The 27983-nt window shown below is 43.2% G+C and overlaps 1 protein-coding gene and 1 long non-coding RNA gene across 3 annotated transcripts in view; both read right to left on the bottom strand.

Annotated features, from left to right (window-relative positions):
• Positions 1–1480: 1480 nt before the first annotated feature.
• On the bottom strand, positions 1481–3413 carry LOC127915087 (uncharacterized). The gene is made up of 2 exons (XR_008090167.1): positions 2871–3413; positions 1481–1846 (listed from the first exon to the last, which is right to left on the bottom strand). It is a non-coding gene; the product is annotated as an uncharacterized LOC127915087 (long non-coding RNA).
• Positions 3414–21719: 18306 nt separating this feature from the next.
• The window catches only part of LOC118366888 (von Willebrand factor C domain-containing protein 2-like), a 40090-nt gene continuing 33826 nt past the window's right edge, over positions 21720–27983 (bottom strand). For both annotated transcript variants that reach the window (XM_052493565.1, XM_052493566.1), the window contains one exon: positions 21720–25824. In XM_052493565.1, coding sequence (XP_052349525.1) covers positions 25673–25824 — 152 coding nt within the window. In that variant the 3' untranslated portion in view covers positions 21720–25672. The remainder of the gene's footprint in view (positions 25825–27983) is intronic.

Genomic DNA, 27983 nt, shown 5'->3' with positions numbered 1-27983 from the left:
GTCCTGTACATGCCTGACTCTGATTTGGATTACGACTTTGTCTACAATGAGTTACCTTTTGCCTGCCCCTTGTACTATAATAAACTCTGAGACTTGTACTATCCGCCTCCTGTGTCAGCATATGGGTCTTAGCCTGAGCTGTAATAGTACCAATTATAGCGTATGAGTCTCAGAGGTTATTACAGTACAAGGGGCAGGCAAAAGGTAAGTAAAGGCAGGCAAAGAGTTGTGATCCAAATCAATCAGTCAGGAAGGTACAGGACGGCAGGCAGAAAGGTCAGAGCACAGGAAACACGCTGGTAGGACAAGACGAACAGACAAACAGAAAACGCTGGTTTAAATACACATGAGATAATGGGGACAAATGGGAGACACCTGGTGGGGGGTGGAGACGAGCACAAGACAGATGAAACAGATCGGGGTGTGACAAACATAAAACCTGGGGGAATATGTCTCTGATCTCATTTCTGACCATGTCCCAAATTTCACCCTATATAGGGTCATACAATGATGCCGGTTGTGTGAAGGGCATGTTCTCATGTCTCTAATTACTGACTCTGTACCTGAGAACCTGATTTGATAACAGCTGCAGGGCCTATGATGCCTGTGTAAGATAAGTTTGGATCAGCCGATGTGTTTGGATAGCATGTGCACACGGGTCTTTGACCCTAAACTTGTGGCTTGTCTCACCGATCTGTCCACCCCACAGGGAGATGTGGAGACCGTGAAGGAGCTCCTAGGCCAGGGGGCTGACCCCAACCTGAAAGACGACGCTGGATGGACCCCACTGGTGAGTGAAGCCTCATCTCCCTCAGTCTTCCTGTCTAGACAGCAAAAGACAACCAACCATCTACAGTACATGTGTTTGTAGGCGTAATTAAAACGTTGAGGAAAGAGGGGCGCGACAAAACTGCCCATCATGCAGCCATAACTGAAGTTTGAACACGACATGCAGCTCATCAAACAATCCAAGGCTCTGGACACTGAAACATCTGAGGGTTTGGTGAACAAAGTGTGGTTTGATGTTCAACTTAATTTTGGGCGAAGGGGAAGGAGGGAGAACATTTTCTTAAAACTGACTGATTTAAAATATGTACAGACACAGTTTTTACATGAATGTAATGTACGTTTGCTATCTAGCCTGTGGTTATGTTTCACAGCAGCCAGTCTAGCAACAACTTTTGTCCGGACTACTTTTTCTGCCGGAATGTATTTATGAATTTATTTATTAAAAGCTAAATGTTCAATTTAGATGTGTCGTTCCTTGCCTTGCTGTGTTGGCAACCGGTTTATAAAAGCAATAAGACACCTCAGGGGGTTAGTGGTATATGGCCTATATACCACTGTCAAGGGCTGTATCCAGGTACTCGTGCGAAATAAAACGACCCATAGCCGCGGTATATAGGTCCTATACAACACCCCCTCAGGCCTTATTGCTTAAATGTCCAGTACCGGTCAAAAGTTTGGACACACCAACTCATTCAAGGGTTTTTCCTTTATTTTTAGCTATTTTCTACATTGTCAAATAATAGTGAAGACATCAAATCTATGAAATAGCATATATGGAATCATGTAATAACAAAGTGTTAAACAAATCAAAATATTTTAGATTCTTCAAAGTAGCCACCCTTTGCCTTGACAGCTTTGCACACTCTTGGCATTCTCTCAACCAGCTTCACCTGGAATGATTTTCCAACAGTCTTGAAGGAGTTCCCACATGCTGAGCAATTGTTGGCTACTTTTCCTTCACTCTGTGGTTCAACTCATCCCAAACCATCTCAATTGGATTGAAGTCGGGTGATTGCGGAGTCCAGGTCATCTGATGCAGCACTCCATCATCATTGTCCTGTTGAAAAACAAATTACTTGTCCCACTAAGCACAACCCAAATGGGATGGCAATACTGCTGCAGAATGCTGTGGTAGCCATACTGGTTAAGTGTGCCTTGAATTCTAAATAAATCAGACCGTGTCACCAGCATAGCACCCCCCCACATCACCTCCATGCTTCACGGTGGGAACCACACATGCAGAGATCATCTGTTCACATACACTGCTTCTCACAAAGGCACGTGATTGCCACCAGTCTAATATCCATTGCTTGTGTTTCTTGTCCCAAGTTGTTGAGATGTGTCTGTTACTTGAACTCTGAAGCATTTATTTGTGCTGCAATTTCTGAGACTGCTAACTCTAACATGCTGACCAGACCGGACACGTCGCGTGCGTTGCAAAATACATTTAGAAATCCATGTTATTCAATTATTGCACCCAGACTGCTCGCGCGCCAACTAGTGTCTGCGATGCCAAGGGCTAAAATAGAACTCATTCCTATATCTGACGCAGATCGCGCTGCAAGTCCTGCCTCTCCCATCTCCTCATTGGTTTATAGAAGCAGGTGATTGAAAGACGTGATTGAAAGACTAACTGTTTTGCCGGTAGTCGTGTTAATACAATGAAAGTTTAGATGCAATCACCATATAATTTAAACAATGAAAAAGCCTGGAATGAGGAGCGATGACTAGAAACGATTCGGTTGGCCGTTTTTATATGTGAATTAATTGTCGGAGTAGAGGTCCTTGTGCATTTCAGGTAAAATAACAACTCAATGTTTATATCCCAGGACAAATTGGCTCGCAACAGCAAGCCAGCTAAATGACAAATTAACGTTAGCTAGCAAGTGCAAGCTAACTAGCTAAATTCGCCATACATGTTTAATGCTTTTCGACCAGTCCCCAAATTAATGTCATTGGGTCAGTTTGTTTTGATATTTTAACCTGCGTGTCCTGTTCGCGTTTGGTGTGGGGGGGCAAAATAAATGTATGCACGATAGCGCACGCGCGCAGCCAGTTTGTGTTCCGTGTAATGAACTTACCCACTGCAGAGGTAACTCTGAGACTTCCTTTCCTGTGGCGGTCCTCATGAGAGCCAGTTTCACCATAGCACTTGATGGTTTTTCTGACTGCACTTGGAAAAACTTTAAAAGTTCTTAATTTTCCGGATTGACTAACCTGAATGTCTTAAAGTAATGATGAACTGTTTCTCTTTACTTATTTGAGCTGTTTTTGCCATACTATGAATTTGATCTTTAAAAAAATAGGGTTATCTTCTGTATAGCCCTCATACCTTGTCACAACACAACTGATTGGCTCAAACTCATTAAGATGAAAGAAATTCCCTACAAATGAACTTAACAAGGCACACCTGTTAATTGAAATGCATTCCAGGTGACTACCTCATGAAGCTGGTTGCCAAGAGTGTGCAAAGCTGTCATCAAGGCAAAAGCTGGCTACTTGAAGAATCGCAAATATAAAATATATTTTGATTTTAACACTTTTTTGGTTACTACATGATTTCATATGTGTTATTTAATTGTAATTATTCACCTACCTCATGCCTTTTGCACACAATGTATATAGACTCTCTTTTTTTTTCTACTGTGCTATTGACTTATAATATAATAATATATGCCATTTAGCTGACGCTTTTATCCAAAGCGACTTACAGTCATGTGTGCATACATTCTACGTATGGGTGGTCCCGGGAATCGAACCCACTACTCTGGCGTTACAAGCGCCATGCTCTACCAACTGAGCCACAGAAGGACTTGTCAATTGTTTACTCCATGTGTAACTCTGTGTTGTCTGTTCACACTGCTATGCTTTATCTTGGCCAGGTCGCAGTTGTAAATGAGAACTTGTTCTCAACTAGCCTACCTGGTTAAATAAAGGTGAAATAAAAAATAAAAATGGTTTTGATGTCTTCACTGTTATTTAACAATGTAGAAAATAGTACAAATAAAGAAAAACCCTTGAATGAGTAGGTGTCTCCAAGCTTTTGACTGGGACTGTATATGGTATGTAATAACACTCCTGTGTTTCAGCACAAAGTGTATAACCTGGGCCACCAGTGTGTAGTGGAGGCATTGGTTACTAGAGGGGTGCTGTTGAACACACCAGGCAATGAGAACGACTCTCCTCTACTTGACGCTGTCAACACTGAGCTTCACAGAGCGTTTCGTGAGTATGGATAGAATAGAGATGTTTATTTCTACATTCTTTTGCACAGAAAAAGGGTAATGTGCCTTGCTCAAGGGCACATCAACATATGTTTTACCTAGTCGGCTCGGGGATTCAAACCAGCAACCTTTCGGTTATTGCTCTAACTGCTAGGCTACCTGCAACCCCAAGAGAAAATATCTGTCTCTTTTCATGCTGACTTAATCTAAAATCATTCACCTGAAGTCAGCATGAAAAGAGACTGAGGTAGTAATAATTTTTCTTGTAGCATGATGTGCACTAGATGGATAACTACAATCACACAGTAGGTGACACTCATTGGCTGATGGATGGTGAAGTGTTGTGACCTCATAATGTACAGACCAATGGAGCAGGGCTGATGCGTTCTGGTGTGTGTGTTGTGAGAGGACAGTCATTAATGGAGAGCTGGAGCAGCAATTGCTTTCTTTTAGTCCTGTCTTTTCCCATCCTGCTTCTCTTTTTCCAGTCTGTTCTCTCTCCTCCTTCCTTCCTGCTTCTCTTTTTCCAGTCTGTTCTTCCTTCCTTCCTTGATTTTACCATTCCCCCCTCTCTACTCTCTCCTCCTTCTATCCCTTCTACAATATATTTTCCACCTCTATCTCCCCCCATATTTCCTTTCTCTCTCCTTCCTTTTCTTTTCCCAACTCATCACATTGATGTGCAGTAGTGGGTGGCGCCCGGGGCCTTGGCGACGGAGGTTAGCAACAGCAGATTTACTCAGGTTTATCCTACCTGCCTGCTAGTTGTCTGCAAGGCAAAAGAGACCGGTTCCCAGACAATCTGTCATGATGCCACAAGACAAATGCAACCCTTGCCCGTCACACACTATCAATTAATCTAGCCTCCACACAAACACAGGGATGCACACATGCTGCTGCGCGATAACACACACACACACATACCCCCTGGCTCTCTAAGTCAGAAGTTATTTCCCTAAAGGCTGGGTTGGAGACAGAGAACCAGTGCCATCACTGGATTGATTGCCACACAGAGCTGCACAGTGAGGGGACGAATATTTCTCTGTGGCCATGTCCACTTTGAGATCGTCCATCTTGATAGTGCCTGCCTCAACCCAGCTCTGCATCTGCAACACAGGACAGACCGTCTTCTTTGTTTGTGGATTTAGATTACTTGGAAAGTGTGTGTTTGTCACGGGTGGAGGCACATGTCTTCTCTGTCAATACAGATGACATAGTCTCTCTAGACTCGGAAATAGTTTGGATATGCCAAAAAATATTACATCAAATTCACACATTAATACACACTTCTACATGTGTGAAATAGGACAAATAAAAGCACCCACCAAATGATGATTATAGACAGATGATATCTGAAGCTACAGATGACATGCTCCCCTCCCGGCACTCCCAGACAAGGTGTTTTGGAGTGTTCACAGCTGTTCGCCTTGCTTCCCCAGCTGCACATAGAGCTGGACACATTCATGCATCTGGTGTTTCTGGTGCCTCTTCTGTCTGTCAATGGCTTGGCTTGGATCCTTACACATTATGTATGCATCAGGATCAATAACATTGGATTTCAATGGGGTATCTACTTCAATATTAAACATTTGGCCTGTTCATTTATAGCAGGATTTGTCATATGTAAATGGGGGAAGTTTGAGCAAATTTTAGGACAGAACTCTTTGCACTGTGTACAGTATGTGTGCAACTCTGAATTGATCGATTCATACATTTATGCAAGGCTTGGTTTCAGTGGTTACCCACACCCCTAACACCTCGATCAGACCAACAGCGTTATTGCATTTTGGTACACCAGAAGTACATTCATTTCCAATGGAACGCTGCGTTTGCAATGTGTTCTGTGTGGTGCGTAGGTTGGATTTAATTCAATTGTATGAGTAACCTTGACAGAAATAGTAGCAAAAGGTGAATGTCGGTCTGATCGAGGCCTTGGAGACACACAACAGCTGCCCAAAATATTTTCCATGCCTTTAACTTTTATTTAGCTACTTCGTTGGTGTGCTGTTCCATAAACCAAAACGATGCACTTCCTTTCAGTGTGTGTGTGTGCAGGCGTTTGTATGTGTGTGTTTGTAGGTGTGTGCCTATCTGTATATATATATGTTTGTGTGTATCTATCAGTGTGTATGGGGGGTTTTGAATCCAAATGAAATATTTTATGGACCAGTGGACCTATTAATTGTCCCCCAGGTGTTATCTTTGCTGACGCCTAATCTTTAGGCACCAACCCGTTCTGCTTCTCCCCTCTTCTCCTCCTTTTTCTCATCCCTCCTTCTTCCCCTCCTCCTTCAGGAACGTGCTGTTTCACATTGTCTTCAGTGTCTCTATGCTGCGTTGCTGCACACTGGATTCGCATAGCCCGTGTGTTCTTGTATCATATTGTCACCAATGAGCGATTTCATGTTACCAAGCCTGTGTAACCCTAATCTCCACATCCAGAAGAAAATCTGTATTTCATGCAGGACAGCTACTAGATGGCAAAGGGTATGTCACAAGAGACAAGTATAACCATTTATTAGTGTCAGGATATAGTATTTTGTATGGTTTGTCTGGTTTAAGTTAGACAGAGATAGACAGTTTGTCAAACAGGAATATGTTTGGTCTTTGTCATGTGGACTATGCTGTGAACTCAGCCAATCCGTCAGTCAGCCTCTGAAGGACCCCAACTCCCCTCTCTGTCCTCCACCCAACCTCAGTAAGGTATGGTCATCATCCCAACACTGTTCTCAGATAAAATCAATGTTACATTAACAATTTCCTGAATGTACTATTCCCCAATGTACAATACAACTATGAACAAAGGAGTTTAAAGGAGTTGTGGTATTGTGGGTAGTGTTTTAACTGGTCTCTGAAAAAAAAAAAATTCTCAATGGGCCTGTATAAATTAAGGTCCCCCCCCCAAAAAATCTATGTAATATTTGAGTTGGTCTGTCTACAGTCTATTGTGTTTCAGGCCATTGATGGGGTGAACAGGTGGTAGTATTGGGCAGTAAACTGTCCCAACATAACCAGCTGGCCAAACTGGGAATCCCCCTGGGAGGAAAGAGGGCTGATGCCTTCTCTTGCTCAGGTAACTTACCTGTCCACTTCAACCTGCTAGAGCACATTTGTTACCTTAACTGTATCTGGGATGATCTCATCACAACCCAAGATAGTCTAACCATAGTGCTTAGATACTACCGGAAATCAAAGACAGTTTTAGTAGTGTGAAAGGAATAGTTGCAAAATCGTTTCTCATACAGGTACATGATGATACAGATGTACCTTATATGTTTCTTGGAGTTTTGCAAATCCTAGTAGTAGAGAGCAACAGAGAAGGCAGTTTGTCAGCTCTCTGGTAATGGCAGTTAGAACCGGGAACATGGCTGAATGCCTGTAAAGTAATTGAAGTCATTTCTCATAAGCTGTTTGTGACTTCTGTTGTGATGAACACTAGACTACAGTATTCAAATGAACGGAAAATGGAAGTGTTTGTCTCTCTCTGTGTCTCAAAGTCTGTCTTTAGGGCTTTGGGTAGTAAAGACTTTAGTGTCTGAGTGTCTCCTATTATTTAAAGTGAAGGCAGAGCAAAGCTCCACAGCATGTAAACCATAAAGTTTAGCCCAGAGATACAATTAAGGTCATTTTGCAGATTGTCAGCCACAGAGCCTTGTTGACTGAAGATGCAATAAAAATGTCTTACATTTTTTATTAGAAGAAAGTCGCATTATCTAAGCCTGTTGTGAATGGGGCCGATTATACCCACGTCTGTTTTGCAATCACTCACAACAAAGATATTGCACGACACTACCAAGCTTTTTATTTAAATAATGTTATGGAGTATTCTATTAAACTTTTATTCAACTGTCTATTTCTATTAATTGGAACACATTGTGAATGGTAGCTCTTCAATGAAATCCAGTTTTCTCCCATTCCTCCAGTCACCTATGTGGTGGTACCAGATGGGCCGATGCCCACCCTGTTCTCTCTCCTGGGTCTCCTGATTGGCTGCTGGGTCCTCAACTTCAGCTGTAAGTAACTAAGGCACAATAAAATCTGCTCTGCGGAGAATGACTATAATAATCATAATGACTCTGATTGAGAACCATATCAGGCCAAACATAGAAATAGACAAACCAGACACACAACAGAATGCCCACCCAGCTCACGTCCTGACCAACACTAAAACAAGGAAAACACATACGAACGATGGACAGAACGTGACAGAACCCCCCCAAGGTGCGGACTCCGAACGCACAACCTGAACCTATAGGGGAGGGTCTGGGTGGGCTTCTCTCCGCGGTGGCGGCTCTGGCGCTGGACGTGGACCCCACTCCATAATTTTCTTATTCCACCTCAGTGTCCCTTGAGTGGCGACCCTCGCCGCTAACCTTGGCCTAGGAAACCTAACAATGGGCCCCACTGGACTGAGGTAGCTCGGGGCCGAGGGGAAGCTCGGGGCCGAGGGGAAGCTCGGGGCCGAGGGGAAGCTCGGGGCCGAGGGGAAGCTCGGGGCCGAGGGGAAGCTCGGGGCCGAGGGGAAGCTCGGGGCCGAGGGGAAGCTCTGGCAGGTTGATGGATCTACCAGATCCTGGCTGGCTGGCGGTTCTGGCGGATCCTGGCTGACTGGTGGATCCTGGCCGACTGGCGGATCCTGGCTGAATGGCGGATCTAACTGATCCTGGCCGACTGGCGGATCCTGGCCGACTGGCGGATCCTGGCCGACTGGCGGACCCTGGCACACTGGCGGATCCTGGCACACTGGCGGATCCTGGCACACTGGCGGATCTTGGCTGAATGGCGGATCTAACTGATCCTGGCCGACTGGCGGATCCTGGCCGACTGGCGGATCCTGGCCGACTGGCGGATCCTGGCCGACTGGCGGATCCTGGCCGACTGGCAGTTTGGGTAGATCCTGGCTGAATGGCGCATCTAACTGATCCTGGCAGATCCTGGCCGACTGGCAGATCCTGGCCGACTGGCAGATCCTGGCACACTGGCAGATCCTGGCACACTGGCAGATCCTGGCACACTGGCAGATCCTGGCACACTGGCGGATCTAACTGATCCTGGCCGACTGGCAGTTCGGGTAGATCCTGGCTGAATGGCGGATCTAACTGCTCCTGGCAGATCCTGGCCGACTGGCAGATCCTGGCCGACTGGCGGATCCTGGCACACTGGCGGATCCTGGCACACTGGCGGATCCTGGCACACTGGCGGATCTAACTGATCCTGGCAGACTGGCGGATCCTGGCTGACTGGCGGATCCTGGCTGACTGGCGGCGCTGGGCAGACTGGCGGCGCTGGGCAGACTGGCGGCACTGGGCAGACTGGGGGCACTGGCGGCGCTGGGCAGACTGGCGGCGCTGGGCAGACTGGCGGCACTGGGGGCACTGGCGGCGCTGGGCAGACTTGCGGCACTGGCGGCGCTGGGCAGACTGGCGGCACTGGCGGCGCTGGGCAGACTGGCGCCGCTGGGCAGACTGGCGGCACTGGCGGCGCTGGGCAGACTGGCGGCACTGGCGGCACTGGAGAGGAAGGCTCTGGCAGTGCTGGACTGAGGAACTCTGGCGCCTCTGGAATGAGGGGCGGGAGCTCTGGCAGCGCCGGACAGACGGGAGACTCCGGCTGCGCTGGAGCGGAGGAAGGCTCTGGCCACGCTGGACAGAGAAGCTCTGGCGCCTCTGGACTGAGGAGCGCTGGTGCCTCTGGACTGAGGAGCGGGAGCTCTGGCAGCGCCGGACAGGCGGGAGCACCTGTGTTGATGGGACGGAGAAACAGCCTGGTGCGGGGAGCCGGCACTGGTGGTACCGGGCCACGCACCTCCGGGTGAGTGCAAGGAACAGGACACACCGGGTTGTGAAGGTGTACTCCAACACACATTTCAGGCTGAGTACAAGGAACTGACACGGGTGACATCGGACAGCTAACACGCTCCTCAGGGCGAATGCCGTGCATACTATGCCAAACCAACAGCTTTCTCTCTACTCTGTCCAATACATCCTCAACACTCTCAGACTCAGCACTCAGCTTTGCCGACAGCTCCAATTCCATCCATGGCTCCTTACGGTAAACAGGGGGAGTTGGCTCAGGTCTGACTCCTGACTCTGCCACACTCCCTGTGCCACCCCCCCCCAAGAAATTTCTGGGGCTGACTCTCGGGCTTCCGTCCGCGCCGCCGTGCTTGCTTCGCCAACCTCATTCTCCTGTAACCTTCCGCACACTGCTCCATCGAATCCCAGGCGGGCTCCGGCACTCTCCCTGGGTCGACTGCCCATCTGTATCTCCTCCCAAGTTGTGTAGTCCAGATTCTGCTCCCATGTCCCGAAATCCTGACCTCGCTGTTGTTGTTCCTGCTGCTGCTGCCTTTGCCCATTACCACGCCGCTTGGTCCTGTTGTGGTGGGGGATTCTGTAAGGGTTTTCCTGTGGTGAAGTAGAGGAGGACCAAAACGCAGCGTGGTTATATTGACTCATGTTTAATCAAAAACGGATAAACAGGAACACTACAAAACAATGAACGTGGAAAACCAAAAACAGCCCTATCTGGTGCAAAACACAGAGACAGGAACAATCACTCACAAAACCCAACACAAAACAGGCTACCTAAATATGGTTCCCAATCAGAGACAATGACTAACACCTGCCTCTGATTGAGAACCATATCAGGACAAACCAGACACACAACATAGAATGCCCACCCAGCTAACGTCCTGACCAACACTAAAACAAGGAAAACACATACGTACGATGGAAAGAACGTGACAACAGTCTCTTACTGGTGCACATTTTCATTAAAAGGTGACTACACCAAAAAATGTAAATGTGTCATTTTTTTCCCTGACCTTAAAAGTGGTCTCCTGGTATGGTTTAAGCATTGTTGTGGACATCCAATTTTGTTATTTGTTTTTTCAAGAAAAAAAATCGGAAAGCAAAAAACCTGAAAAATGGAAACCTGGAAAAACCAAACAAAAAAAGAACAGAATATGGCATTATTATAAATAAATAGGGGCCTAGTAACTTGCACCTCTACCTCCTACAGTAGCCTTCACTACACCTCTGCTTCTAACCATGACTTTGGCCTTAAGATACTTATTTAATGTTTTTAAGCATCTTATTGATCTTATACAGGTCTGCGTCCCAAATGGCATCCTTTTCCCTGCCTCCTACTGTGGCTTACCCTTCCAGAACTTCAGCTGTGAGTAGCCCACAGTAATCGACTTCTCCCATGGCTAATATATTAGCTGTGATCTTTAACATTTGTTCTGCGGTGGTTTTTCAAATGTGTGTTCATGTATTCTAATGAAAAATATTGTAATACTATTGTTATACTGTAAAACCATCTGATTTGATTATACTGTGTTACATACATGGATACATTTGGCATGCATAGTATATCATTCCAAACTCTTAACCCCCTAAGGTTGATGTCTACGCCCTGTGGAAATCTAATTGGCATAATAAAAATATCCCCATAAAAATCCATCTGTTTAAGATAGAGAACAGTTTTTTTTGCATTGGGTGCACCAGTGCATCTGCCTATGTAACACACAGAGCGGTGTTTGTCAGACCGAGAGACATCCAAGAATTCTCACAATGGTATAATGGGGACTGTGAGGCAACACAAACATAGGCACAGACACATGCATACAAATGTATTGGGAATTGTCTGAAGTCGGTACAGCCAATCTGCCAACTTTTGTCTGTGGCTTTGAACTGTGTAAAGTTGAGACTCTCAGGAACACGTACATGTCAGTTGTTTTGCTTTAGGATGCCCACAGGCCTCACAAGACTCGTCTTGTGGGGCGGACCGGTAGCCTCGTGGTTAGAGCGTTGGGCCAGTAACTGAAAGGTTGCTAGATCGAATCCCTGAGCTTACAGGGTAAAAATCTGTCTTTCTGCCCCTGAACAAGGCAGTTGCCCCACTGTTCCTAAGCCGTCATTGTAAATAAGAATTTGTTCTTAATTAAAATCTGAAGGTCCCTGGTACCAGGTCCCTGGTACCAGTTGAAAAAAATTAATGACTGTTTAGTGCCACAAATAAAGGGCATGTAAAAAATACAATTCTTGGTCTTTCTTATATCTCTGATACACTTTGGAACAAACTTCCTTTAGATTTTTTTGGGGGGGACTATCTGTTCCATGTAGTGAATATGTGGGCTAATAGCAGGTAAAACATGTAATTTTCTTTTTTTTTTACCTTTATTAATCAAATAATTATTTTCTATCTTTGATAATTCAAGGGGTCTTAAAATTCAAAATCAAATAGCAAAACTGTGATTGATGATATCAGGTATTCAGAATTATCCTCTACCCTCTGTTTCACCTGAGCTTTAAAGCAGTAATGATTCATACTCTAACCCTCTAGATGGAGAAATATGCCGACTTTATTCATCTACCCTTGCATTATCTCTGTGTTACTCTGGAGAGCTTTGTTCCTTGGTTTTGGAAGAAATGTTTTTGAGTTTGTACTTTATTTTCTTTATTCTATGAAATGTACAGTGTCCTGAGGCATAAAAGGGTTTGTGCAATAGGATATTGTGAATATTAAGGAACATTTAGCGATTTTTGAGCTTCATATTCATCATCTCCACACCACCCCAACATCAACATGTGACTCATTTAATGAAACTAGGCATATGTCGCATGTCACTACTTCACAGGAGAGGCATTTGAAGAAAAAAAAACTAAATCAAAATGCGTTTTTGGGCAGAAATGCCTTCTAGAACGTGAACATTCATGTGCCTTTTATAAAAAACTTGTATGCCATCTGTAAATGTGAATACAATTATTAAATTATGAGCCTAGTTGTTTTAGCCATGGAAAAAGGCAGGAACCTTCCCTCTAGCCATGATTGGCTGAGATGATGGATGGGTTGGACATGCCAAGAGATGATTTCGGATTGGTGTGTCATGTAGCACGGTTCTGTCTATAATGAGCTACTTCGTATGTGTAGGTTATCCTTTCTAACGCAGATTTTTTTAAAGATGGCTCAACACTTTCTGTGGGACCGAGTTTTGAAATCAGTGGAATGCCCGGTTGAAGCAGAGTATGATAGCTATGGAGATGGAGAAAAGAGTATAGCTAACTATATATTATGATTGTCTATTTTTGTCAGTCGTTCTCATTGCAAGTTAAAGCGTACTGCTAGCTAACATTACGTGTATGATCTGTCTAGTAATATTATTCATATCTCAGATAATTTACATTACTAGTTATAGCTTAATGTTAACTAGCTAATATTGAACCTAGTTGGTTAGTGTTTAACTGCCTCCTGTAGATTCATGCAGGGTAGTAACATTATGAGTTGGTATTATTTAGGGTTCATTGTTTAGCAATCTAGTTAAAAACATGACAAACTCTGATTTTATTTGATATAGTGTGTGTTTACCAGAGATTGTAATGTGAAGAACAAGATGACCTGCACCAAAGTCAAATTAGGATATAACATTAGGCCAGACTGCCCTGCTTTTACACTCACAACTATAAGACATTTTCTGTAATTAGCTCGCCAATGACTTGTAAATAATGATCTTGTTTTGAGTTTATTTTCCAGTAATACGGAATGATGCACACCAATGATGTCTTTGGAAATGCTTATCTTGCTCAATATTTTTTTACACAAAACATAGAAATGGTCCATTTTCGCATATGTTGATGTTGGAGTGGTGCTGGAGATGATGAATATGACGTTGAAAAATGATGAATATGACGTTGAAAAATTATGAATATGACGTTGAAAAATGATGAATATGACGTTGAAAAATGATGAATATGACGTTGAAAAATGATGAATATGACGTTGAAAAATGTAGAAATGTAAGTGTACAGGCAAACATCCACAAGCAAATAGTGGATTGAAAAAGGCAGAGTTGTAAATTGTCAGAGGACCCGATGTCAAAATGGGTAGAAATCAAAGACTAAAACTCTCCTCTTGTGCTTGATTTCTGCTTGATTACAATATCCATGCAGTTGTTTTAGCAGTCTATTCCTAACAGCAACAATAAAAAACACCAGATATTCACAGTCTAGTCTACCTCAAAGGGGAATAAAGTGAACGACTGTCATCAAGGTGTCTGGCACCTTGGTGTTATTTGACTGTGTGTCTGTCTGTGCGTGTGCCTGTGCTAACTGTGGACATACCTGTCTGTGCGTGTCTTGTCAAGATTGAGCACATTTTGTTTTTCCCAACACCTTTGCGGCACCCCACCCCTCTCTGTCCCTTTTTCCATGTACCCCAGTTGCCCCTCTCCCCATTCCACAACTTTGTCTGTCCCTCTGCTCTCTGTGCCCTGTATATAGTGTACACCTTCAGTGTCCCATGCTTCAGTGCCCAGGATCCTGCCAGTCAAGCCAGGCAGGCTAAAGTTCCTCTGTCTGAGCCGGGGCTTTAGAGCCCCCCCTGCCCTCCATCTCCGTGAATCTAATTAGCTGATATGCTAATGGCCCCTCTGCTACCGGTGGTGGCAGGGCTAACTAGCTGGCCCAATAGTCTGTAGTGGAGCAGAGCCGGGATTAACCCCGGTATCTCTTCCCCCCGCTGAGGCCTCGCAGGGTCCCTCCAAATGAAAGCTGTAATTAAGGGGCACGAGTAAATGTAATTACGCCTGATGACTGCTATAGAGCGAGTGTTTGTGTGTCAGACACTGCATGTATCTGTGAGAGTGTGTGTAGTGTGTGTGACTGTGTGTGTTCATATGGGAACTGTCCTCATGAGGAAAGACATTGTAGCTGCCTCTGCTGCGGTTGGGCAGTGATCAAGATAACACTGTTGTGTGTTGACTGGGAGTTTGCACACATTGTAATATGTTAATGTCTCCATATCATCATGCCAGGCACAACAGCATCATGAGTCGTTAAAGTTGAAATTGATGTTGCTATGAATCTAAGAGATTGTGGAGGTGTTCAGAAACGCATGGTTACCTGGCTCGTCGTTAAGCTTTAGGGCGTGTTATTTGCATGAGCAATTAAAGCAACCCTCCATCCCCTTAATGCTTCTTATTTTAGTGGAGGAAGAGTTGTTTGGGATGCATCTATAGCCTTTTCAGTATCTCCCTGTATGCAACTTCTGCTCAGTCCCGTTTTGGAAAAACGTAATCTCCCCCTCCAGACTTGTTATGTTTTAATTGTGACATTACAGTAAGAATTGGAAGAGAGAGATCGATTAGTGAAGTAAAGAGGAATAAGGCAGATGTGGGATCAAAACCATGCCACTGGGGGTCATATATAGCCTAGTCAGTGGTTAGAAAGCACTATCACTAGACCAGGTCCTGGTACTAAATTAGTTTTTGTGGGAAAAACACTGCTTTTGTACAATATTCATTTCATACACTTGGGACCTGTAGAGTGGAACGCTAGAAACGATGCTCCAGGTTTTAAAAAGTGCCTCCTTGCTCTTATGTGTGAACCACTCCTGTCAGTTCTTCTCTTTCAATTGGGACTTTGAAGAGTGGAGAGATACTACACTAAAGCTTGCTTTATTTTAATCTGTGTTGCGTCATTAGCCAACGGCCATAAGTGTGTTGCGCGCATTCTACTTTTAGTCATCACACAGTTCTTTAATTTCTCAAATGGTTTCTTCAGATACAGTTGAAGTCGGAAGTTTACATACACAGGTTGGAGTCATTAAAACTCGTTTTTCAACCACTCCATACATTTCTTGTTAACAAACTATAGTTTTGGCAAGTCGGTTAGGACATCATATTTGTGCATGACACAAGTCATTTTTCCAGCAATTGTTTACAGACAGATTATTTCACTGTATCACAATTCTAGTGTGTCAGAAGTTTACATTCACTAAGTTGGCTGTGCCTTTAAACAGCTTGGAAAATTCCAGAAAATTATGTAATGGCTTTAGAAGCTTCTGATAGACTAATTTACATCATTTGAGTCAATTGGAGGTGTACTTGTGGATGTATTTCAAGGCCTACCTTCAAACTCAGTGCCTCTTTGCTTGACATCATGGGAAAATCAAAAGAAATCAGCCAAGACCTCTGAAAATAAAATTGTAGACCTCCAAGTCTTGTTCATCCTTGGGAGCAATTTCCAAACGCCTGAAGGTACCACGTTCATCTGTACAAACAATAGTATGCAAGTATAAACCCCATGGGACCACGCAGCCGTCATACCTCTCAGGAAGGAGACGCGTTCTGTCTCCTAGAAGTGAACGTAATTTGGTGCGAAAAGTGGATATCAATCCCAGAACAACAGCAAAGGACCTTGTGAAGATGCTGGAGGAAACAGGTACAAAAGTATCTATGTCCACAGTAAAACGAGTCCAATATCGACATAACCTGAATGGCCGCTCAGCAAGGAAGAAGCCACTGCTCCAAAACCGTCATTAAAAAAAGCCAGACTACGGTTTGCAACAGAAGATGGGGACAAATATCATACTTTTTGGAGAAATGTCCTCTGGTCTTGTTTTGAACTATTTGGCCATAATGACCATCGTTATGTTTGGAGGAAAAAGGGGGAGGCTTGCAAGCCGAAGAACACCATTCCAACCGTGAAGCACGGGGGTGACAGCATGATGTTGTGGGGGTGCTTTGCATCATGAAGACTGCAAATAATGTGGATATATTGAAGCAACATCTCAAGACATCAGTCAGGAAGTTCAATCTTGGTCGCAAATGGGTCTTCCAAATGGACAATGACCCCAAGCATACTTCCAAAGTTGTGGTAAAATGGCTTATGGACAACAGTCAAGCTATTGGAGTGGCCATCACAAAGCCCTGACCTCAATCCTATAGAAAATGTGTGGGCAGAACTGAAAAAGCATGTGCGAGCAAGGAGGCATACAAACCTGACTCAGTTACACCAGCTCTGTCAGGAGGGATGGGCCAAAATGCACCCAATTTATTGTGGGAAGCTTGTAAAAGGCTACCTGAAACGTTTGACCCAAGTTAAACAATTTGAAGGCAATGCTACCAAATACGAATTGAGTGTATGTAAACTTCTGACCCACTGGGGATGTGATGAAAGAAATTAAAGCTGTAATAAATAATTCTCTATTATTCTGACATTTCACATTCTTAAAATAAAGTGGTGATCCTAACTGACCTAAGAGAGGGATTTTTTTACTAGGATTAAATGTTAGGAATTGTGAAACTGAGTTTAAATGTATTTGGCTCAGGTGTATGTAAACTTGTAACTTCAACTGTATGTAGGACTTGACCATAGTTACACCTGATCTGTAGAAGTTTGTGGTAGCCAAGGCCGTGGGTTCATTTCACTTCAGGGATCTTATACACAAACAAAAAATCTAGGCTTATACCTTCACTGTACTGTAAATTGCTTTGGATAAAAGCTTCTGCTAAGTAGCTATGAGATGAGTTTAAGTACTCTGCACTCCTCTAAGCTACTGCTGTTCCCCTGTCTCTCTCTCCTCTCAAAGTGGTAGAGGTGTGCCTTTTAGACAGATGGCTGGATGGCCAAGAGTAACCATGAAGCAGCCTGGTAGGTAACACACACAAATGTGCACATACCCACACCCCTGCAAGCAAGGAACAAAACAAAATGGAGGCAATGAACCTGCTAAATCTAAAACTCTGGAGAGTACCAATTTCCAGCAGAAAACAATTGAGTGGATTGGTGCACTCCGTAGAGGGTCCTTCTGGCATCTGAATACACCGCCACTAAACTGACGAGATGGTAAAAAAGCTGCAGTGATGGCTCTTGGCTTGAAAAGCATTGTCATTACAATGTTGCCACAATATAGTAGAATTGAATATAATAGAGTAGAATTGAATATTGTAGAATTGAATATAATAGAATTGAATTGAATGTAGTAGAATATAAGTAAAGGATAAATGCCGACATTCTGTACATTAACTTGGATATAATGGACGACGCAGCGGAGTCCTTTTTTCCAAGATGATGATGTACAGAATGTCAGCGTGTATGCCGCTTATACCACAGTTGCCAAATAAAACAATATGAAAGCACACATTTACCGCAAGATGGTTTGTTAGCAAACCTGCCAATATGACAACAGAGTTAAAAAATATCAGTCGCTGAAAACAGCTGGTCGAACTAAAAACGTGGGAGGATTTGTCAGCTTTAGCAGTGGAGGGGAGCAGAGAAGTTCATGTTCATCACTCACCATGACAGATGTTCCAAGATTTTTTTTTTCCGTTAAAACAAATTAATGATAGCTATGTTTTTTTTCCCTCGTTGGACCTGCGTTTAAAAATGTATCCAATTTCAGTTTGTGTGGTTGTTGGTTTAGCTGTAGTACGGTCTGTATGTGTAGGCACATATTGCATCATGCTTGCATCATGACTGCATGGTTATATCTTTTCCAACTGTCCCGATATCTGGTTTTAATGTCCACTCTAGAATGCCGTTCTAGCCAATCAGAAGTGAGTATGCAACAATTCTGTGGTATAATAGAGTAGAATAGAATGAAAGCTGCCCCATTGTTGTGGTTATGTAAGAATTGAAAGGTTCTGGCTCTGATTTTTGCAGTGATTCAGCGTCATTTAAAATCATTACAGAACAAGAAGAAATTCTCTCTGTTGTCCAGACACTTTGTTCAGACACTAGGCTATTCTTAGTGGGACTGATTTAATCCCGAGGCACTAGAATGGTTCGTATCATTTAGGATCCAGGAAGAAGATACAGATCTCTATTCTCTTTATTCTCCCTCTGTATGCGCAGGGCTTTGATGAATTTGTAAGGGCTTGCCTACCGTAATTTACAAGGGTGATGAAACAAATGAAACCGCCTCACTTCTCCTTGTTAAAAGACTATTTAGTTTAATTTTCCTTAGTCCACAGAAATGCCTTTTTGTTTTACTTAACCCATGTTTTATTTTACTTTTGACGTTATAAAGCCTTTTCTCGTTTCTCCCCCATCTTCCTATTCTACTCTACTGTATTTGATTCTACTACTCCATTCTATTTGACTGTTCTCTGCTCTTTTTAACTATTTCATTCTATTCTACTATACTCCAGTCTCCTCTTCTCTACCCCAGCTACCCCCACTGTTCAATGGATTTTTCTTCTACCTCATGGGCTCCTTCAGGAAGCCCCCAGGGACGAGCTCCTCCAGGTGGTGAGAGAGGCAGGGGGCCTGGCCTGACAGCCTAAACCAGACAGTGATGTGACCCAGACCCGGTCTACTGCAGCCTACCACACCCTGATGGGCTTGGACTAGGCCCTGTGTACCCAGTACATGATCTATGATCCCCAGAGCCCCTACAGGCCCCCCTGGGTGAAGTTAGGAAAGGTGTGGTCAACTCTGTCTACATGGGTTGTAAATGTATATCGGACTTCCAGCTACTGTCAGTGCCTGAGCCATAGACATACCAGGTAAACACCAAACTGAGAAGAATGTACTGAAATGGGGAGGGTCTTAAATGGTCCAATAAGAAATATCAATTTGCTAACGTTTTTGTTTGACATTTTTTAACTTTTTTCTATTCTGTGGCCTAATGAACATTACACTGGACTGGTTCTGTCTGCTTGCAACCTGACATCAGGGTCTATTCAGACTAAAACAGACAGTTGTGATTCTATTTCAACTGTAACCTAGAAGTAAGGGGATTCACTGACTGGTTGGGAAATCTCTGGTGCCGTCATGCCACCATGCTTGTGGCCTCAAATATAGCCACCCACCACCACAAGCCATGACTTGTTGTTTGGAATGTTTTGGTCTGTAGCTCTAACATAAGTTAATTACGTTTTTCTTTGTGTTGATGTTTTTATACCTCCCTGCTCGATGATGATCAAAGATTAAACATTTCAGCACTTTTCAGTGTTTTGAATGAAGGATTAGGAAATCTGTCAATTTTCTTCTCCTGGGGATCTTTTCATAACGTCAGTGCTTTTGAGAAGAATATTTTCTTTGAATGTATTTTAGATTGAATTGTGTTTGTGACTGCGTATTCTGCTTTCTATGACTTGCAATTTTCTTTAAAGATAAATAATCAAACTGTCTTTGAAAGCAGACATTTTCAACACTAAAGTCACCTCTTCCCTCTGGACTGGTAAGAATGAATGGTATGCTTCAAAATAAACACCATTGTTGCAGTAACAAAATGACATAGTTGCAAGGGAATGCATTATTTGTCCCGACTGTAATTCATCTTAATTATATATATCCAATACAAACTCTCCTATCCCTGGTAGGAATGGTCTCATTCACATCTAATTGGGAGTGTCAGCCCTTTAAAACTAAGAGGTGGGGGGGGATGGGGTGTCTCAAAAAATCGATTCTAAAGCGAGACGAAGAGTAGAGCAGAAAACAGGAGAGCAATTAATCGTCTAGTCACCAAGTTGGCACTTCCTGTGGAAACTGAAAACAAACAAGTTTTATTTTCCTTTTGTCTCTGGCAGCAAGAAGATGAGAGAAAAAACCACCAACCAGTGTTACCCACCAGACAGAGCACAGTCAACTGCTTTACACACCTGGGTTTAAATAGTATTTGAAAGCATTTACTTCATCTGTGTTGAATACTTCATCTGTGTTTGATGGAGCTTGACTGGCATAATGGAAGCAATAAAACAGTGACGAAACGGCAAACCCTGCGTATCTGGCACTCCAGGCAGGCTAAAGCTTTAGATGCAAAAGTTGTTGAAAGATTTCAAATAGTATTTGTACCCAGGTGTGCTGCTGCAGCTTTCTGTCTCTGAGCCCCGAGGTCCTGGGTATGTGCCAAATGGCACCCTATTCTCTATATAGTGCACTACTTTTCACCAGAGCCCATTCACATAGGGATCTGGTCTAAAAGTAGTGGACTATATAGGGAATATGTTGCTATTTGGGACATAGCCAAGTGAGGATGGCTATCTCCCAGGATGCCCCTCTCCTTCTCAATAGGATTAGTCAGGGATAGGCCTAATTGCTATTGATTGCTGTGTGTCGCATTAAATTGCTTCCCCCTTCCTGTGCATGCGGGAGGTGGAAGGGGGAAATTAGTGGTGCGGACAGACAGAACCTCAGCTCAGCCTGGTAATGAATAGGAAAGCGACATAGAACCAGAGAGTTTAAGCAGATATAAAGTGTGTATCCAAAATGACATCCCTATTTCCTACATAGTCCACTACTTTTGACTAGAACCCTATTGGCCCTGGTCAAAAGTAGGGGAAAGGGCACTATACTGTTTAGGGAAGAGGGTGCCATTTGGGACAAAAACAGAGGAAAACCCTGACTCACTTCCTTTAGTAGACCTCAGAAATGTGATTTCTCTGAAATGATGTCCTCTATCCATACATCAATAAAATTGACCTACACCCAAACCAGTATCCTCTTTTTCCTGGTTTAGGCTATGAGCCAGGCCCTATCCTCCAAAGAGTTATTTTCTGACCTCTGCATGGACTGTATGACTGGTGTTAGTAGGTTGTGGAGAGCTAGCGAAATACATCCTGTTCTCTTGCTTCCAAAAACAAGGGAATGTGAAAGGGCATGATGCTTCAGTTGTAAGTCATATGAAATATTGTCCATGTCAGAGGTGAAGAATTGGAAGTAAAATGTTAACCCCCCACTATGTTTGTCTCAGTTGTGGTGCAGGGAATTACAGACCCTACGTTTCATTCAGAGGTCATATTTTGAACAAGATGTTACCTTTCCTACAATAAAGTGGCGAAGAATTGCACTTGTTCAGTATCTGCAATCTGTGCACTCTCAACCTGAGCCTGAGTAGGAGTGTGTTTCCGCCTGGGCGATAGAAGTGCGAAGGAAGAATAAAAGAAGGAAATAATCGACACACACACCGTTGCTGTATAATAACACTTATTTTTCAGTCTTTAACAAAATAGTTTTTGTCTTCATAAATAATACACATTTTCTTTTCTCCAACTCTGATTTCCAGAACACACATTATACATTTTGAAGGTATTTACAAGTTATTATACACCATGAAGGGCACCAAGGGTTGTTTAATTTAATTTTGAATAACATCTGGACTGTTTGATTAGATGTACCCACTATGTCTTCTAAGCTATGGTGTAGAGGTGTTTGATTAGATGTACCCACTATGTCTTCTAAGCTATGGTGTAGAGGTGTTTGATTAGATGTACCCACTATGTCTTCTAAGCTATGGTGTAGAGGTGTTTGATTAGATGTACCCACTATGTCTTCTAAGCTATGGTGTAGAGGTGTTTGATTAGATGTACCCACTATGTCTTCTAAGCTATGGTGTAGAGGTGTTTGTGTGTCTTGGTACTTCCAAACAAATCCTGTCTTTATTTTATTATTATCATTTCTGGCTCTAATTCAATATAACATTAAATTATAACAGTAGGAGTTAATATTTGTATAATTCTTATGGACTAACCCACAGTGCCCATGTAATAATACAGTTTGATTGTTTAAGTGTTTTTCTATCCATATTAGATTGTACTCTTGTTGGTTTTCAGGCACACTTTATGTAAGAGTTTCTGTAAAAAAAAAGTTTGAAAAAAAGCAATAGAACAATCTTTCATAGCGTCCAGCTACAATAAGTCGGTGTCTCATGAAAAGAGCAATGGTATGGTACACCTTTACAGCATGGTGACAGGCGGTGAATGAGCAGTGTTTGGAGTGGGTTGTCAGGCTAGTGAGTGCATGAGCAGTAGGCTAGACTTTCAAGGCCAGACACTCACAAAAGACCAGACTCTTTTATGAACAGAAAATGAACAGGGATATTGACTGCTCCCTCAGACTATCTTTTGATACATTTGTTTAACCATTGCTCAATAAGGCTAATTCTTCACTCCAGCTGGGGTCTCAGAGATGGATTCAAAATCTACTGCACACTTCAGAATGTTTTCCTACCAAACTGGAAGGTCACTGTACAGCTGGACCATTCTGAAAGCTCCCTGTTGTAACCCGTTTAAGAAGATGTGTTGTGTGATGTAACTGGTGTTAAAAACAAGTACGAGACTACTGCCTTATTGACCTTCATTCTTGAATGTGTCCTTCTGCATTACTCTAATAAGACATTCCTTCCATCATTGCATAAATGTTCACGAGACAAACAACAATGCCAACGCTAATAGAGAGAAAGTATCATAATGAGTTGTTATCGATGTGAGAGGGGTAATTTCAACATGATCTAAGACCGGAGGGTCTGCTCTGCATGAGCTTGAGGGAGGTACTAAGGGATCACAGGTTAGCTGACCCTACAACCCACACTACTACTAAATCATGAAGCTCTTTACATTGAGAGCAACCATTAAAAGACAAAAGGGCTAAACAAGCGGTGAGAAATTAAAAGATAGCTAGCAGCCTCGTTCTACACAAGATACACAAAATAATACAGGAGGACGAAACAATCTATATCCGGTCATAAAAATGAATGACCCAGATATCAGGCCTACGATAGACCTAATTAAAAGAGATGACTGATAAAGGTGTCATGGAGTCTCATACAATGTAGAGTAGAGTGTACCTGTAGAGTGATGTGTATTGCTTGTGTAGGTATTCTGGCTTGAGAAATGGAGTCTCTCTTCTCATTATGACTGACTCATTCATCACAAGACAAGGTCATGATAAAAATGACTTGAGCAACTCTAACCATAATGATGCAATCTAAATTTAAGTCCCCTTCCCTCATTCGTTCATCTTTTGAATTCCCCATCATTCAATAATAATAAGACTGCAGGCAGCTGAGTAGAACAGAATGTAGTCTACAATACTGTGGCTGCAGTGCAGACAGAGATATGTTTGGGAGGGTCGGCTCGTTAGGTAAGGTATATGTTGTTTGTGTCCCAAAATGGGACCCTATTCCCTCTATAGTGCACTACTTTTGACCAGGGCCCAAAGGAAATTGGATGCCATTTGGGATGTAGACTATGTGATATTCTATTCCGACACCTCTAGTCAGGGGTCTCCTGTGTTCATTTCTGTCTCATTACCAGGAGCTGGAAGGCGTTATTAAGTAGTTCATCCATCAAACAGGAGGAATAGCTTCTAAAAGGTTAACAGGAATGGATTCTCACTGAAACACATACAAAAAGTATCAGTGATGAATTGCACGTGCTTAGTGGGAAATTCGCCTTCGAATTAATGACTAGTATTCATCATTTTAAAAAGAAAGAGAGCGTGTGTTGTGCACGCTACACAGGTTGGGTGGAGTTGGTTGGAGTGTGATGCTGAAACCAATAGGAATTTATAGGCAAAGTAATGCATTAGCTCAAACAATCTATTGTGTAATCTAAAAACGGGAGGATAGGAGCTTTTTTCTTTTTTATCTCAGCGAGAGCCTTATTGGCTTCAGTGCTTCTTCTTGGGGTACAATGTATCAACATGATTTAAGGTGAAAAGGAATTACCAGTACTGTGCAAGCTGTGTGTATGGGCCTCTGGAGGACGAGAGGGTTTGCGTACAAGTATGTGTGTGTGTGTGCATATGTGTGAGTGTCTGAGTGCTCCTTTGCTTTGAAGCATCAAGAAGACATATGCAGATTTCCCCTTTGTCTCTCCCAGAGTTGTTGCCGAGTGTGCTTGGTGCTTGGCTTCTGCCTACAGACGAAAGGCGGGCGACGTACTGCTGAGAGCAGAGAGGCCCGGCCTGAATACTCCTTGATTAAGGGAAATTAAAGCAGGCCACTGCTTGGCTCGCTAATTGCTTAGATAACAAGTTCAAGCTGTTCGCTCGGAGGAATATTTTTTGTTGGTTTGGGCCGTCAGGGAAAACAATAAAGGCAATTAAGCCAAGAGGAATGGCCCCGGTAGTTTATTGATGCTGGAGCAGTTTTTACCCCCTCTGTTATGGGTTGCATGGCTTCTAACTATAGACCTTATTTCAACTCCTGTAGTAAGTTTTGTTGGTTCCCTTTTCTACTTTTTCCAGTGATTTATCACTTACTAATGTAATGGTTGGATAAATTGGATAAAACTGGCCTCCATTCTCCCCATGCAGAGAAGAGCACCTCAAAGACAGTCTCATCAATAATATTCTGTGTTGTAAATACTGTAACTGAGGGGATCTGTTTGTGGTTATGCAGCTTTTGCCAGCCCAGATGACACATCGGGATGCTGACATTGTATGTCATTCATTTCAGTGACCCCATCCCCAAGAGTGAACTTTTGTTATTGACTCAAACAGAGATCATACAAGAAGTGAGAAGCCAAGAGCTGTGAGTGATATCCTTGGGTGACCATTGTAAATCACACTGGAGCGGGATGATGAAGACATCTCACTTATTCAATTTAAACACCAGACCCATTTGTTCTAAAAGCGCCATGAATTGTGTGCTTACTGGTTGTCCGGTCATTGTGTCCTGTTCAACCCTCCTAGATCTCATTTTCAAAACACCTGTAAGTGAGTGAGTGAGAGCTACAACAAGCTTACAGACGTACAGAAAACAACTGAGCATTTTAACAGTGCCAACGGTTAGGAGGAAATTAGTTCATGAAATATATTGTGTTTATAAGCAGCACAAGCAAGAAGTAATTATCAGAAAATATATATAGTCAGACAGTCAAAACAGGGAAAAAACAGTCTCAATAAAAGTTCCTGCTCTCTCCTCTCCTTTGTGTTTAAAGTTGTGGTGGTGTGTAGGTACTGTGTACAAGAGCTTTTCATTTCAGCTAGTTATGCAGTCTCCTAGCCAAAGTTGCCAAGGAATTGGGCTCCTGTCCTGTCCATCATATCATATCAATAACACAAGATGAGGGCATTGTTGGTTTGCCACGGCAGCAGGCAGGAGCGCTCCCTGACCGCACATCACCGACACTGTCCCGGGAGGGGTTTCTATGACAACGTCTGGCCGTTGAGGCACTCCCGGCGCAGGCACTGTGCTGGCTTCCACCAGTCCCCATTGTGACAGCGGCAGATGGTGCAGTCGTCCACCTTCACTTCAATACCGGCTGGGATGATCGTCGTTCCGGCAAAGCAATTTGGACCTGCCTCATGGGAGGAAAGGACGAGAGCGAGAAGAGAGGGAGGGAGAGAGATGGAAGAAAGACAAAGAGGGAGGGTAGAGAAAAGGAGAAATGAGTGTGGTGGTGGTTCTCTCGGGGGGGTTCTGTTAGAAGAGGATGGCAGAGTGATGTGGAGCACCCTGCCTGGGGAGTTTTGAAGTCAGAACCGATGCACAGATCCTTTCACGGGCATGCACCGATGGGCTTGTTTTTGCAACACTAAAGCGCTTTTGTTAGCCTGGCTCTCCCTTGACGTAGAATGCGTTGCATCCTAATGCACCGCGAGCAGAGGAGGCTGGCAGATAGGGCAGGCAGCGGCTTGGCAGCACAAACTCAACCTATATACACACACACACACACACACACACACACACACACACACACACACACACACACACACACACACACACACACACACACACACACACACACACACACACACACACACACAGAGAAAGCTGCTTTGAGGGGCAGGAGGGAGATTAATCACTCCTAGTCTGCATGGAAAGGCCGTCTCAGCCTCTGTGGAAAGTCCCTCTTGAACACAGAGCTACAGTCTGCATTTTATGGCCTCCGCTATCCTTTCTCAAATACAAAGCTAACACAGAGCTATAGTTTGCATGGAAAGACCTCCTCAGTCTACAAAGACTTCTTCAAACACAAAGCTCCCCTACATCATATTCTTACTGGTATCTTTTAACTAGAGTTGCAAAGGGAGGGTATATTATTGGAAACTTAAGAAGTTTACCAGTCACCTACCAGAATTTTGGTATCTTTCAAGGATTTTATGCAATCCATCACAAGACATCTGGTGGTGTCACAGGCTTCTGTAATTATCTCTGACCCTCTGTGTGGACTTATCTAATTTTCAAAGATTTTACACGTGATAAGATGATTACATTTTTTTTATGACACAGCTGTAAAACATGATCCTAAATATAAACCATCAACTCAGTGAATACCATTGGTGTCGGCATGAAATATATATATATTTTTTACACACTTTTATTTATTTTATTATGTCAAAATATATTTGTTGCCAATGTTTTGGTGTCAAACTGGTGGCAGTTGTGAAGAAAAGTCAATAGTTGGAGGAGTTAACTGAAATAATAAACTAAAAATGCCATTGTTGATTAGATGCTTTTTACTTTAATTAGGCTAGTTTTGTTGAACCATATACTAGAAGCTAATCGACAATTTTTCACAATTCCTAACATTTAATCCTAGTAAAAATTCCCTGTTTTAGGTCAATTAGGATCACCACTTTATTTTAAGAATGTGAAATGTCAGAATAGTAGGAGAGAGAATGATTTATTTCAGCTTTTATTTCTTCACATTCACATTATTTCTTCACATTCATCACATTTATCACATTCACATTCCGAGTGGGGCAGAAGTTTACATACACTCAATTAGTATTTGGTAGCATTGCCTTTCAATTTTTTAACTTGGGTCAAACATTTCGGGTAGCCTTCTACAGGCTTCCCACAAGCAGTTGGGTGCATTTTGGCCCATTTCTCCTAACAGAGTTGGTGTAACTGAGTCAGGTTTGTAGGCCTCCTTACTCGCACACGTTTTTTCAGTTCTGCCCACAAGTTTTCTATAGAACTAAGGTCAGGGCTTTGTGATGGCCACTCCAATAGCTTGACTTTGTTGTCCTTAAGCCATTTTGCCACAACTTTGGAAGTATGTTTGGGGTCATTGTCCATTTGGAAGACCCATTTGTGAACACGCTTTAACTTCCTGACTGATGTCTTGAGATGTTGCTTCAATATATCCACATAATTTCCCTACCTCATGATGTCATCTATTTTGTTAAGTGCACCAGTTCCTCCTGCAGCAAAGCACCCCCACAACATGATGCTGCCACCCCCGTGCTTCACGGTTGGGATGGTGTTCTTCAGCTTGCAGCCTCCCCCTTTTTCCTCCATCCATAACGATGGTCATTATGGCCAAACAGTTTTATTTTTGTTTCATCAGACCAGAGGACATTTCTCCAAAAAGTATGCTCTTTGTCCCCATGTGCTTTGCTGTTGTTCTGGAATTGATTTGCACCAAAGTACGTTCATCTCTATGAGACAGAACGCGTTTCCTATCTGAGCGGTATGACGGCTGCGTGGTCCCATGCAGTTTATTCTTGC

Source organism: Oncorhynchus keta, chromosome 34, assembly GCF_023373465.1.
Source record: "Oncorhynchus keta strain PuntledgeMale-10-30-2019 chromosome 34, Oket_V2, whole genome shotgun sequence".
In the NCBI taxonomy this organism is placed as follows: Eukaryota; Metazoa; Chordata; class Actinopteri; order Salmoniformes; family Salmonidae; genus Oncorhynchus; species Oncorhynchus keta.
The sequence above is the reverse complement of the archived record's forward strand: the minus strand, read 5'-3'. Positions and strand labels throughout refer to the sequence as shown.